Raw genomic sequence first — 14,356 nt, 5'->3', positions numbered from 1 at the left:
ATAACTGATAGTACCCAGTTCTTGTGTATGTTTTAGCTGAGGGCAGGGGGATTTTTTTGTGGCCTTTCAAAGCTGCTGCGCTATAGGAAATGGTGCCACTGTCACCCCACCTCATTCAGTAGAATAGGTGAGGATTTGTATGGGAGTGACTTCAATGTACATGTAAAGCTGAGTGTCTAAAGCAGCATACAAATTAAAAACAAGGTGCACTACAGGAAAATCTTAAGCAGCTGTAGGAAGTTTGTTTTTCCACAGTGTGAACAGTGAGGTACTGGGCAGGAACACACAGGTTTTGCCAGACTCCATCCTTGAGCACATGGATAACAGCTGGACGAGACTGTGAGAAACCTGATGACGCTTCACAGTTGGTTTTGCTCTGAGGGTGTGTTGTGTGGGACATTGTCCCCAGGTCCCTTCCAGCCAGGGGTCAGTGGTCCAGTTCCCTGTCCCTCCCAATTGACTACAAGGGTGATAAGCCCAGAAAACGGATCACTTCGAGGCCAACAGATTTTCTTCCTGGCCAATCAAAACAAACATGCCAAAGGTAAGGAAAGGAGGGTGCAGACGCTTACTGGGGTAAACACAACAGTGACCATTGCCTGGTGGTGCCAAGGGTGCAGCAAAGGGAGCTCAGCTCTACGGATGCTGTGCTGTCCCACTGGAGTGTTGCTCTGTCTGGGGAGGAGTAACCACATAACGCTCATGGCATGCAGAACACTCCTAACCTAGCATGGGGCTGGGAGGTGTCACTGTCCATTTGGGTGCTTGCTAAGAGGCAAGTAGCAGAGCCTGATCTCAGTAGCTTCTTTTAAAGTCTGACATTCATTTATTTAGCATGTCCCCTGTTTCCCCCACCCCAGCCCACTGTATGTCCTATCAAGCGTGGAGAAATGTTCTGTTGGAGTCTGGTAAGCCCCATTTTCCTCTGTTACTTGGAGTGATGGGGGTGGGGGAGGAGAAGAGGGAAGGAGGAAGTAATAAAGATTCCATGGGCAGACATCCCTTGTCTGCATGAGGGGAAAGTTTTGGGAACTTAGATTGAGTGTTGCTCGCCTGTCTCTATTGAGAACGGCATTGAATGGTGATGTCACAGGTGGTTCTGCCTAGGAACACAGAGCTGTGTGTTTTCCCAGGAAGAAGGGCAGGGAGAAGGCTGTGGAGGGGGACAGGTTCCAAGTAGATATCTTGGTTACGGGTGCTGCTTGTTCCTCTAATTCCATATTGCTCAAAGTGGGCTTGAGCATTCTCTGCAGCTTTTCTGATGTTTCTGAGATGTGGTGTCCATTTAAGGAAAGAGCAGGAATTTTTGGGAGCTGCTAATCACAGTTAGTAACCTTGAGAAGTGGTCTGGCTTCTGCTTCCCCAGCCTTCCATCCAAAGGATGGCTGTTTTGAGGGTAACCTTCTAGCATTAAGTTTTTAAGCTGCAGGAGCAGAAACTGCAGTGACTTAAAAGAGACACAGGTTCACACAGACAGACAGGCTGGACACAAACACAGGCTGAGAGTCACTTTTACAAGTTTCTTTATGAAATTAAATGTTGCCCCTGGTCTGGGAGGGGGAGATAGTGCAAGAATGACTTTGTACATGCTACTAAATTCAGGGATCCCTGGATGACCAGACTTTGGTCAGCTACAGCATCAACAAGCACTGGATTTCTGAGCTCTGCAGACAGTTAGTGCTCACTCACGCTAGCTTCATATTGGAAAGAAGACACTGCTCGTTGCAGTGTCACAGGCTGTCTCTAAGCTGGGGAATTCAGTCAGTATGGCTTCTAACTCTCGCTGTGGTAAGGCAAATCTTTCCTTTTACTAACCAAGATTTAAATTAATTCTTTTTGGCCAGTTTGAAACTTGGGTTCTTAGAGCCTCTTAATGCCAAATGTAGGCCTGGTCTTTTTTAAAGTGGCTTTTCATTGTTTAAAGGTGTCAAAAACCTGTAGTAATACCCCTTGAACTGAGGGTCTGTGAGAGTTTGCATACCAGAGTCATCATTCAGAGTTGCACTGTAGACTCTGACTTCAGGGAGCTGGGTTTGCAAATATTGACCTTTCTTAAAAACAGTAAAACAGACAAAACAGGCATCAAGTTAACAACAAGTGACAGAACAATTACGGACTTATAAAATACACAGTTCTGATTTTTTACCATAAATAAAGACATTACAAACAATGGGCATTTTCATTGGCCAGGAAATACAGCAAAACAATGGAGAGACAAGAATCTAAGGAACTGAGTATGGTATTAATTAGGCACATTTGTCTCTAACTGATGGAATTCAAACCCACTAAAGAGATTGTTGGACTTTACTCATGCTGCAGGTTGATTGGCACTGTTTAACGTAGGATACAGTTCATCACTGGTGATCTAAAGGAAAGGGTCACAGTGCAATACTCACTGTTGTCTGAGTGCCCCAAAGGCTAACTGAATGAGTTAGACGTGCATGGGAGGAGGATTGTGTCTCAGAGAAACATCAGGAGTGGGGTGGGCAGAGAGAAGGGTTTATCCCTCCATGGGCAGTGTATCATCTCAGTGACTCGGAGCATGGCAGCAGACATGGAGACGGCCGGTGTATGGGCAGCCATCCCCTCTGACAGCTGCCACGCAGCAGTAGTGTTCACTGCAGGAGGGAGTGACTCGAGCCACAGCTGACACAAGGACATGAGCTCTTCCTGGAAGTCTGCCCCTTGGGCGCTGTGCAGGGCTGGCTCGATGGGACTGGCACCCACGCACAGGTGTGTGCAAGTGTCTCACCTCAGAGCCAGCGCAGCAGTCGGTTTGCAGCGTAAATAGGGAAGGCAGGAGCGTGTGTGCCATCCTCTGTAAACAAAGGATTGAAAGGAGCTGGGCTTCACCTTCCAGGACTGATGGATAAAGTGCTTTCTCAGAAGGGGTTCAGGCACAAACACGGGCTGCCCTCATTTCCGGAAGGGAGTCAGCCTGCTGATGTTCTGCCAGAAGTTCGAGGGCTTGCGCTTGGGCTCTGCCAGCATGAAGACTTGCTGCTGAGGGACCGTAGTGGGCAGGGTGGGATGCTTCTGACGCATCAGGAAGTCATAGTATGGCCTGGTCACAGCTGTGAGAGGAGGAGATAGAAAGCATGTTAGTTGAGCACAGCTGCCTTCCCCATTCTCTGTTAGAGCTACTGTTAGGGAGTAAGTTGGTTTGTCTTGGCATTATCTTTGGTTTCAGCACTGCTTTTTTTGATGCTATGTAAGCCCCAGAAATGTGAAGCATAACTGAAAGGTGTTTCTGAGTTGTAATGATCAGAGTCTACCTTGCCTGTGCACAGGGCAGGCCTGTGGAGTCTCTTCTACTGCTTTGCCCTTGGGGCTTTCCTCTGTTAGACTGGTTGGGTTTGCAGCCATATCTTACTTTTGACTTACTTACTTATTGTGGAGTTTAGTCAAATAAATAAGGAGGCTGTAAATCCAGGTTCTAGAACCAGGTTCTGCCCTGGTTCTAGCAGCATGTCTGTCTTCAGGTGTGACTCACCCTTGGGCTTCCCAGCATGGTGCTGCTTGCTGGCATTCAGCATGGCTTGCTTTTTCTGCACCTCTGTGATTGAAAAACCTTGAAGATAAAAGAGTTTGTCAGTAGCAGCGGCTCCTCATTTTGTATCTCACGGGAAGATACTGGCACGTTAAGTCAGGGGAGTACGGGGGTAGGAAAATGCCTGGGCTGGGGAGGTCACAAACTAAAAGCCCTAAAGGTGGAAGCGGAACACACACTGCTTCCCCCTGCACACCTTTCCCTCCCTTTCATGCAAGGGTTAATCCCTGCACTTGCCCCCATGCTTTGCTGGGTGAAGAAGCCAGTCCAGAGCAATTGTGGTTCAGACCTCATTAGATCACACGAGTCTGAATTAAGCAGGATTTGGACACAACTGTGAGAACCTTTGACTGAACAAGCTTTGTATAGATATGGTAAAGCTGGGCACTTAAACTGTACTGCAAAATAATGGAAGCTGTGTGATGTACTGACCATTTTGTCAGCCCTGAACTCATGAAAGACACATCCCCTTCCCTGAGGCCTTACTGCACTGTCTGCTCATGGAGGTTTGCATTTTTCTTTTGTTTCAATTGCAGAGATTGGTTCTGAATGTGCGGTTCAGCAGCCTGGAGCTGGACAGGAGCAGGCACTGGCTTCCCCAGTTTCACTCCTGTGCACTGGCTGGGGGTTAAAAAAGGAAGGAAAAATCAAAGGAACAAACCCCCAGTGTGTCACAGCAGTGTTTTGCCATACCTGTCTCCTGGTCCAGCTGAACCTGTCTCCTTTCATTTTCAAATGCCTTCAGCCAGCGCTGTTTCTGCTCCGGCTTCTTTGCACAGAACAAGTGGACTTCCTCAGTGTCACGGCAGTGCAACTTAAATGCATTTTTCACACTGATATTGAAGTCCTTGTCCTTCCCATCTTCTACATCCAGTATTTCCATGTCATCCATGTTGATCCGACTCTTGTAATACAAGATGTCCCGGCGCAGGAGGTCCTGTAAGAGAGATCACAGACACTAATATAGATGTTATTGTTTACTGTCCTGTCCCTTCATTAAACATTAAACATTTTCTTTGATATAACGCAGTATTTAATCTTGGCAGTCCTGTAAGAATAAAATGATTGTTAAATAAATTGTAAGAATAAAATGGAATTGAGTGTGGAATTGCAGAGTGGTGAGCTCCTGCTGGCAGTGAGGGGAATCTCACCATTTCTTTTTATGGTCAGGATAGGCTGGCATCTTCTGTTGTGAGCTACCAGCTGCCCTGCAGAGCTCTGAAGGAGAAGGACGTAAGCTTTGATTGTTATACATGATCCCAATCCTCATTAAGCCCGTGTCAGGAAATCGTATTTGAATCCTACAGTTAAAAGAGGAGAGAAGAAAAGAAAAGAGGAGAGGAAAAAAGGGAAGAGAAAAGAGCACAGAGGAGATTTTAAGACAAAAGAATTTAAGAGAATAGAAGATTTGAAAAGAGATTTCTAAGAGAAGGGGAGAGGAGAGAAAAAAAGAGAAAAGAAGAAGAGGTTTTTAAGAAAAGAGATATTTTAAAATCTGAAAAATATCCTGGCAACGATTCTCTTAAGAGATTTTTTTTTTTTAAAGATTTGAAGAGAAGGGATTTTTAAGATATTTGGAGAGGTTTGAAGTAAAGAGAATTTAAGAGATTTGAAGAGAAAAGATATTAGGAGAGGAGATTTGAAGAGATCTTAAGAGAGATTTGAAAACATTTTAAGCTATTTGAAGATAAGAAATTTTAAGAGAATTGAGAGATTTTAAGCTATTTGAAGATATTTTTAAGAGATGAGAGTTGAAGAAAAGAGATTTTAAGAGATTTGAAGAGATTAAGAGAGCAGAAAAGATTTGAAGGGATTTCAAGAGAAGATTTTAAGAGAATAGATTTTTTAAGGAGATTTTTTTTTGAAGAGATTTTAAGAGCTTAGAAAAGATTTTAAGAGATTTCAAGAGGAGAAGAGATTTAAAGGGAAGGGGAGAGAAAGAAAGAATGAAAAAAGTCCTGCTTAGCTTTTGGGTTATGTGTTGGCAATGGAAAGTAAATTTGCCAGCAGTGCTGAAGCAGTGAGGGTCTCATGCCTAAATTACCTGGAGGAACCTGTATGCTCTGCAGCATGCAGAACCACCACCAGACATGTTCAGTTTTGAAATTCCAATGGGAGATGCCTTTCACTTTTTTCTTTTTCATTATTTTCCCAATAAATACGGTGACAGAAGTAAAATTGGTGGCATTGCCCATACTTGAGTTTTATAAAACAAACCCAGCCATTAACCCTAGAAGCAGTGCAATGCTCCCTCTCTTGCTCTAAGAATTAGGCCAGGAGTTCCTGTGGCTTATTGCTGTGGTCAGGTGCACAGAACACACCAAGGCTGTGCCGAGACTGCAGCGAATGCACTTTGTGCCAGAAGCACATGTAATGCCAGTGACTGTTAGGGAAAAAAAGGGTTAGAGAGGGAGGCTCAGTCAAGTTCTTTAACACTGTAATAGACATCATTTGGGCCTGGTGGGTGGGGTTACCTTCTTGCAGCAGACGAGCTGGTGATCGAACAGGAAGAACATTCTCTGTTGGCTCTTGGCTTGCGGGTGGGAGAGTTTGGTTAATTCTCCAGAATAGATGAGTTCTGAGCTCCTGACTAGGACATCTTCACCCTGAGAACAGCACAAAGAACAGGTTGGGCTCAGCCACCTGAGCACGGGAGAAGTCCTTGGTGTCATAGGAGAACCAGTGTGGCCGGTGGGACCCAGTTCCTGCTGCCACAACTCTTCTGGGGATGAGAAGGAGCCTCTGTGCTGGAGGACAGTCCCTGTCACATCAGGAGATACTGTGGACCCAGGGAACAGGAACTGAACTGGCTGAGAACAGTAGTGTGTTAAATGAAAAAATATCCTTTTCCAGGGAGTCTGCTCAGGGCAGCTGATACGTCCCCACTGTTAAAGGAGGCACATAAGCAGAGAGCTGAAGATTTAACCTGCCATCCCTGGGGAGGAAGTCTGGTTTTACTGAGCCTAGGGTTTAGGAAATCAGGTTTGTTTCTTTAATTTAGCATTTTTTTCCCAATGAGTCTCCAGGGACCCGTGGCTTCCTTTGTCACTCTATCAGAGCTTGTCTCTCTGCAAAAATAGGGTGACTTACTAGGCATTAAGGGGTAATTTTGCTTGTTTTGAGAGTGTGAAATCATTCAAGATAAAATGGGGGGCAAGAGGAGAATAATAGGATTTCATTAACCTACACAGTTATTTTATTCTGCAAGGGAAATGGGGAAGCAAAATTCCCAGGGAGCAGCTGGTCTGGCCGGGTTATGTGCTGGGTCTGTTCAGTTGGCTGCAGTTGTATTAGAACATCACATCTGTTTAAATGAATACAGATCCACACCCCACAAACAGTGAACACTGAATTCATGGGGGAAGGAAATCTCGTACCTCCCAGTCCTCTATGGAACTCTGCCACTGCGCAATCTTGTCAATGTTCTCCAGCCGCCGCTTTCTCTCGTTGATGAGCCGAGCAACGTTCTTCATGGCATTTAAGGCAGCTTCAACATCTTTAAAATCCCTAGGGTAAGGCAGAGGTGTTTGTTAGACATGATAAAATGACACACGTTTATTGTGCCTGTACACCAAAGCAGGGCACACTAGTACGGCCTAAGGCTGAAGAGCAGAAAACATGAGTCCCACTTGCAGTCCTATCCCAGCTGTTCTGTACTGGAAGTTGGAGCATGTGTTGCTGTGTGCAGATGCAGACTGGTTCTGAGGCACAGATGATAGCCTTGTAATAAATCCAGGCCCAATTTGTGGAAGAGAAGGGGGTAAGCAATCGGATTCAGCCACAGAGGTGTACATAGTAGTTCCTGGAACAAAGTTCCAAGCCTCATGGCTTTCCACAGCATAATACAATATATTCGTAATGCCTCTGTCCCATACAGGGACCAATTCTGTCACAGGTAAGGCAGGGTCAGCAATAACTCGCTTTATTTTAAGTAGGAGCTATTCCAGCTCAGTTCAGAGCCATGGGAAGGAGCCTTCTGCACAGTAGCACAGTTCACAACATCTGTGAGAATACATTACACACACACATCGTGCAAACACATCTGTGTACTGCATTAAGGAGCTTTCTGCTAAGAGGTGCTGGAGTACCTCTGCTCTGGAGACAAGCTGAGAGAGCTGGGGTTATTAAGACCGGAGAAGAGAAGGTCCAGGGAAATCTTTTAACAGTCTTCCAATAACCTAAAAGAAACCAACAAGAAATCTGCTGCCGAACTACCTGTGCTGGGGGTTGGTGTACTTGAGCAGCTCCGCCAGTTGCAGTGGATATTTACAGATCTTTTGCACAGGAGTCAGCAGGAACCCATCCAGAGAGATGTCGATCATCTTCTGCAGCAGGCGGCAGGCTTCGAAGAAGTAGACATACTTGTTGACTTTGGTGAGGCGGGACAGCTCCATGCAGGCATTGGGGTGGTTGTTGCAGTATTCAGAGTATATCTGAAACTCTGTTTGCTGCAAGGGAAACAAAAGGAGTTACTGTCCCTCTTCTTTACCGTGGTAGCAGATCCTGTATCACATGGGGCTGTTTGGTAATTTGTATCCTCCCCAGGCTTTGAAGCCCAGAGACCTAAAGTTGGGGATGGGCAGGGAACATTCCAAGTTACAGCATGTGCAGCTTCCTGGAGCAGCCGAGACCATTGCATGTCTTCTGGCCTGTGCTTAGCTCAATGTTTTTAATGACCTGAAAAAGCCACAGCTGTCAACTGAGGTCCAGCTCTGTATTGTGGAATCTTTCTCCATTTTTGCCTGATGTCTGGCAGGGAGCACAGTGCTCAGAAGCTGAGCTGCTCAGAAGATGTTCTTTCCACAGCCACGAGAGCTAGAGGATGTTTCACTGCAGGGGCTGTATGGGGCAGGGTGGTGGCATTTAATTTGGGTGGGTTTTTTTAAACAGAACATCAGTTCTCAGGTCAGTTTCTAAATCCTTTGGCTTAACCCATGCTCAGCTTCCCCTTTTCCCACGAAGTCAGGTTTACTTACATATTCCAAGAAGCATGAGCCAACCTCACTCAAGTGTGGGTGGTCTTTGTTGAATTTCTTCTCTAGTGCTTTAACAAACTTCTTCTGGCACCTGTAGATGTCCTCGATATTCCCAAAGATTGTCTTCAACTGTTCTTCCGTAAACATGTCTGCTCTTTTGCGGCACTGCTTAATGTAACCCTAGGAGGAAACCACATTGGAAAGCTTCCTGAGCATTTGCTCTGTGGCTATCAACAGAAACCCCCAAGGAGTACACCAGATTCCTGCACCCACTTCCTGCATAGGTGTATCCGTGTTTTAGCTATGATTTCCTCCAGTATCACCCAACTCATGGTAGAAATAGAAACTAAGCCACAGTTACATCACTGCCTTTAACAATACTGTAACCCACACTCGAAGCTGAGTCCCAGAGCTGCTGTCTCTCCTGTTAAATCCACCTTTATCTGCCTGCAGGCTATGGGGTGTTCTGACCCGAGCACTGCTCCACTGATAGATTTAGATCAATTAAATCCAGTTGCAGATCTGGTTGGGATGCCTGTGTTAGAAAATGCCTGGCTGCTGACTCAGGGGAGGAGGAGCGAACAAAGGACGCTGGGGGACACTGCAGGAGGAAGGGCTTGCTCGGTAAGTGTGTGCTGCTTCACCCCAGCTGGCTCTCCTGAAAGGCCCTACAGGTCTGTCACTTGAGTGAAGAACTATGTTCCTGCAAAACTCGGATCAGTTACCTTCATGCACCCCAAGCACATGACAACATATCTCTTCTAGAAGAGGTGTTGCAATATTCAGCATATTCGCAAGTGAAAGACCTAATGGGCTGAACATCCCCGCTTGTTTTGATCTGAGCATGACTTGCCTGAAGGCGAGAATTGCTGCTTATATTACCTCAGAACATACATTAAGGAGGACAGCAACACTAGACATTTACTCTGGCTTAGGAAATTCAATTAATTCCACTTAATCAGAGCTCAAGTGGGTGCTCCAAATACAGAGGCGTTTGTGCAACTGCAGTAATGAATTGGCTTCTGTTTTCTGAGCATGCAGCACCATTTACCAGAGCGGGCTCTGATGGAAATACAGTCTCAGGAGAGTTACTTAACTGCTTAGGATCACTCTCTGGGCAATAATGGGACATAACTCTGCCGTCCTTCAAATGAATTCTTACATTCACTTCCCCCTTTATTCCGTTACCTCACAAATGTCCTTCAGATGCTTGATGTAGTCTCTCTCTGTGCTTATAATCTCATTGATGACGTTGGTCCTCATCTGGTCTTTGGTGGTCTGCCCCATCCCAAAGCGGCGGGCACCACTGCTGGAGTCGTCCTCTTTGCCACCCTCTACCTTCAGGGGATAATCTTCCATAGGTTCATCCTGGTTGACTCGCAGCTGTGTGGACACAGAACACGTTCACTGTTTGCACTGCTAAATACAACTCCTCCAAGAAGTAGTTCAGGACAGTTGACTGAATGGCATACACAGACTGAGCTAGGATGAGGACTGAAGAGAGCTGCTACGTGCCCGTTACCTATAAACATATTTTACCCTTGGGGAAGCTAAGGCCAGACGGTTTTGGGAGGGTACTTTCAAGCTACGTGACAGCCTCTCACACTGGTGTGATACCAGTGGTTTTAAGCAGGCATCTCTTGTGCACAGAAGTCACAGGAATAATATGGAGTCCTCCAGGAAGAATACATAGAAAAATCAAGACAAAAATGGTTTATCAAGTGAAATCTGCTTAGGTGCTTGGGAGAGGGTGCTTAGGGAAGGAGGGGGGAAACCAGCAAATAGCTGCTTTTAATGTAGGTTTACTGTTCTCACACTAGAAAGACCAGATGGCCTCTCAGTATCAAGTGCCCTGATATTATTTTAAGGGAATTTACTGTTAATAAAAAGCAGATACAGATGCCAGCGGGCATGAATGTGGTAAGGAACTGCATTACATTCCAGGGCTGTGTGTGAAACTCGTGGTTCAGTGCCCATCAGATGGCAGCATAGCATGAACAGAGGAAAACACCACCATTTGAGAGACGCTGTCCTACACAGTGTGTTGTCAACAGCAGCAAAGTACCTTAGTTAATAGCAGGCAATCACTGGTACATTTCACTTAAGGAGCTTTCTTTTATGTCGCAGTGCTGTAGCTCTCAGAGTGCCCATGGGGATATTTTGTACACAACTCTGATGATCAATCCCAGCACAGAGAAATGAAAACACTGAAGTACGAACATGCAGGACTATAGGCATTTGTAGTATAATGACACAGAACTGCCTTACATTTCTAATGCAATTTCTCCTAGGCAGGATTACTTACCACTTACAGATATAGCTACATATAAAAAGTAGTGCACATCCATGCCTTGTCAACGTAGGCATAGATGACATTTACTGTTTGCAGCAGGTGAAGCCCTCAAGGTGTGCAATCCTGGTTTTCCTTCACTGTGAGCTGAACATTGGCCAATCTTAAACTTGGACCTTGGCCTGAAACTTGTGTGGAGCGAGACACCCACAAACGTAGCTGAGTCCTCGAACACAGCAAGCTTCCCAGCAGGGGATGATTAGCAATAAGTTTTCACTCAGATGCTTGTGGTCCTGCGTATCCCTAATGGCTTGTGCTAGTCTGAAGTATCATCAGGGTTTTTTGCCAGCACAACAGTCTGACTTATCAGTAATGGGAAAGGAAAAGAGGCCTACGTTTTCACTGTGAAAAAAGCAGCTCTGTCCTCACCAGTGTGGAGCATTTGGTCCTGGCAACCTTGTAAAAACACCCACCGTGTGCAGTAGTCACCCAGCTGAGCCTGTCTCCTGCAATCTGTAAGAAAGCATTTCCAAACTTTTATAGCACTGTCTGCCCCACTTCTCCAAGGACTTTTGCTACAGACATCAGCTCACCTCAGGTCACCTCCTTTCATCCTTCACCTGCTTTGGGGTCACTTGTAATCTGAAGTGACCCAGATAAAGAGCTAAAGGGCTGACAATCTCTACCCTCAGGCACCCAATTGCCCTTGCAGTACTGAGGAGCCTGTCCTGAAGTGGTGAAAGCACTGAAAACAGCCCTCGCCCAAAGAAAGAAAAAAAAGCCTCTTTCCCTGTAGCACACGAGTGCACAGCAGTTTTACCCTCCACTTGCACAGAGAACTCCCACTGTCTCTCAGAATGCCCTGTGGGAATTAATCCAACCTCTGCAGTATAGAGCTGGGACTGTCTGGCCTTTTTCTACGTAGCTATTTCTATATGGTTTTTGTAGCTGGCTCTGAGGGAAAGCCTTGGCCCACAAGCCATATCCTATCTCCCCTGATCAGTTCTTCCACATGACCTCCAAGGCATTTTCTGTGGGTTTCTCTTCCATTTTTGAATGCCTGGAATATCAGCCAGCAGCCTGATGTTTGTAAAACCCCACGGCTAAGAGAAGGTTCATGTGTGAGTCAGGTAGTTATATACTTTGGGGCTTGGCATTGCACTGGACCCAGCACAGATGGAGGAAGCTAAATTTGGTGCCATGTTCATCCATACTCTCCAAAGGGGACACTAAAATGAAGACCTCTGCCAGCTGCATCTGGAATTCCTCTAGAAGAGTATCTGTTGCCTGCTCCTGTAGGGAATGCTGTGTGTTTGGGCACAAACTAGCCAATACACATACGGGTAAGCAGGAGCTCAGGCTGCAAAGCACCATGCACAGCAACTCCAGAGGCTGGAAATGAGCCACCTGATTTACTCATGTAAAGAGGGACGTGTCCACACTGGTGGCAGCTCAGGAGGGAGGGTGCAGCGTACCACAGCCATGTGTAGAGGAATAGTAACAAGACATGTTGAACTAACTATCTCTAGCAGGGAAAGTGCTGAGGAGTCACTATAGAAACACTAAACCTGGAGAAAAAGAACAAACACTTGGTGCTAATGGAAAGGCATAAGAAACATGAAGCTCTTACCCGTACAAAGCTGGCTGGAAACCAGCCTTCGCTGTCCAGAATCCTCCCCCACCACCACTCCTTGTTGGTAGCATCCATTACTTCAATGACATCGCCGGCCTTGAATCCCAACTCTTGGTCATCCATCGTGACATGGTCCCAGAGGGCTTCTGCATACACCACGCTGCCATCACTGATGAGCTGTGGGCAGAACAAGTCAAACTGTCAGCTCCCTCCACAAAAGCAGCACAGTCCAACAGTGTGGCTGCAACTCTGCTGCTGAGCCAAACAAGTGCTGAGAACTGGTTACTCCCCATGAGCACATGAACTGGAGCTGCTGTTAGCCTGGCAGTTTCTTCAACTGATCTTGCTCTCAGTAGCATTTACTCAGAACCACCTGGACACAGTACATTTACTGCCATAAAGAACATGAGTTTGATGTTCTGGAATTTCTTACTGGTGGCTTTGCCTCAGCCAGCAAACAAGGCTCAGTGGTACACTGTGGGTGAGGGATGCTCTTGTGCTGCCAGTCTGGAAAGCCTTGGCATGAAACCTTAAGCATCAATGCTCAGAAACATACTTTCGAGCAGAAAGTGTTCCAAGACTACAGAACACATCTAAGATGGATACAGCCCTAAGTCTTTAAGGTGGTTAAACTTAGCACTTAAGCTTCTTAAAATGAGTCTCCTGCAGAGTTTTATTATACTGAGGGACAATGGTTATTTACTGCATATCACATAGGGGCCTACTCTAGGAAAGAAAGAACCCCCAACAATTACAAAACCAAAACAAAACCCCACATGGCTTGAGGCCATGAGGGGGCTCTTGAACACAGCGATGATTGTGCCTGATGCCATTCTCAACCATTCACACCTTAGCCATGGTGCAGTAAGGAACGCTTGGGACCCCTTGTACTGCTGCATTTGTAAGCAAGTCCTGTGGGCCCCTACAACAGGAGTGACTGCCTGACGGCCATAGGTTTATCATATCAGAGTCTGCTTTGAATGTCTTCAACTACAGAACACACACAGAGGCATCATGGGGTCTGAGCATGACTGAGAATACCACCATTTCCCCAGGAAAGCAGAGTGCACACTGGCATCCTGCTAAAAAGGACTCAGCCATTTTGGAGTCACAGCAGAGCCCTGTTTTCTCCAGGAAAATGGTGCAGTGATAAATTCTGGGAGCAGTACAGACAGAGCAGTCTACGAGGCACAAGGGAGAAGGTGAAAACCGATAAGCCTGCTGTCCATGGCTTATCGAGCCACATTGCAGCAGCATCACCACAGCCATATAATGCATGTGTCATCTGTGCTGGGCACCTTAGCCTGCTGAGTCACACAGTTACTTATCTACTGCTCTGGGTCACTGTTTTTGCCTCTCCCCTAAGAAGAAAGATGCATGATGTAAAGGAATGTCAGGATAATTGTGCACACAGTAAATCAGGAGAGAGTTAATGAGGCATTTGAAAGAAAATCCAAATACAGTCTGCCTTTGGATAGCAAATGGCCCTCCACTGAACCAGAAACAGCTTAATGTACTGCTTCTATTCTGACAATAACAACAGGATGATGGGGAGGGAGAGGACATGAGGTTCCCATTTATCTACACAGCCAGTGTGTTGGTGCTCCCCACACTGCCTTTTCTCCCTGCCCTAGATGCCCCACCACAGGGCTGGGTCCACCCTTACAGCAGGTTTCTGCTCTTCACAGAGGTAAGAAGTCACTGTGGAGAGGCCCAGCAAGCAAGGAATGCAAGGGACATGCTGCTGTCATACAGCCAGCCAGCGGCATGACAGAAAAATCATAGAATAGTTAGGATTGGAAAGGATCATCAAGTTTCAACCCCTCTACCATGGGCAGGGACACCTCACACTAAACCATGTCACCCAAGGCCTTGTCCAACCTGGCCTTGAACACTGCCAGGGATGG

The 14,356-nt window shown here is 46.2% G+C and overlaps 2 protein-coding genes across 2 annotated transcripts in view; both read right to left on the bottom strand.

The window, feature by feature from the left end:
- The window catches only part of PLEKHB2 (pleckstrin homology domain containing B2), a 469,993-nt gene that overhangs the window by 59,441 nt on the left and 396,196 nt on the right, over nucleotides 1-14,356 (bottom strand). The gene's annotated exons all lie outside the window — the stretch shown is intronic.
- Nucleotides 1,501-14,356, bottom strand: part of ARHGEF4 (Rho guanine nucleotide exchange factor 4) — a 165,972-nt gene continuing 153,116 nt past the window's right edge. Inside the window, 10 exon segments of the mRNA XM_062621737.1 lie at nucleotides 1,501-2,974; nucleotides 2,977-3,074; nucleotides 3,494-3,571; nucleotides 4,244-4,487; nucleotides 6,025-6,156; nucleotides 6,928-7,057; nucleotides 7,766-7,998; nucleotides 8,527-8,706; nucleotides 9,715-9,909; nucleotides 12,447-12,626. Coding sequence (XP_062477721.1) covers nucleotides 2,894-2,974; nucleotides 2,977-3,074; nucleotides 3,494-3,571; nucleotides 4,244-4,487; nucleotides 6,025-6,156; nucleotides 6,928-7,057; nucleotides 7,766-7,998; nucleotides 8,527-8,706; nucleotides 9,715-9,909; nucleotides 12,447-12,626 — 1,551 coding nt within the window. The 3' untranslated portion in view covers nucleotides 1,501-2,893.

The sequence above is a fragment of the Pezoporus occidentalis genome, unplaced genomic scaffold (assembly GCF_034315485.1).
Source record: "Pezoporus occidentalis ecotype Australia unplaced genomic scaffold, CSIRO_AGI_Poc_V1 ctg233, whole genome shotgun sequence".
Lineage (NCBI taxonomy): Eukaryota > Metazoa > Chordata > Aves > Psittaciformes > Psittacidae > Pezoporus > Pezoporus occidentalis.
This window is presented reverse-complemented; position numbering and strand designations above follow the sequence as displayed.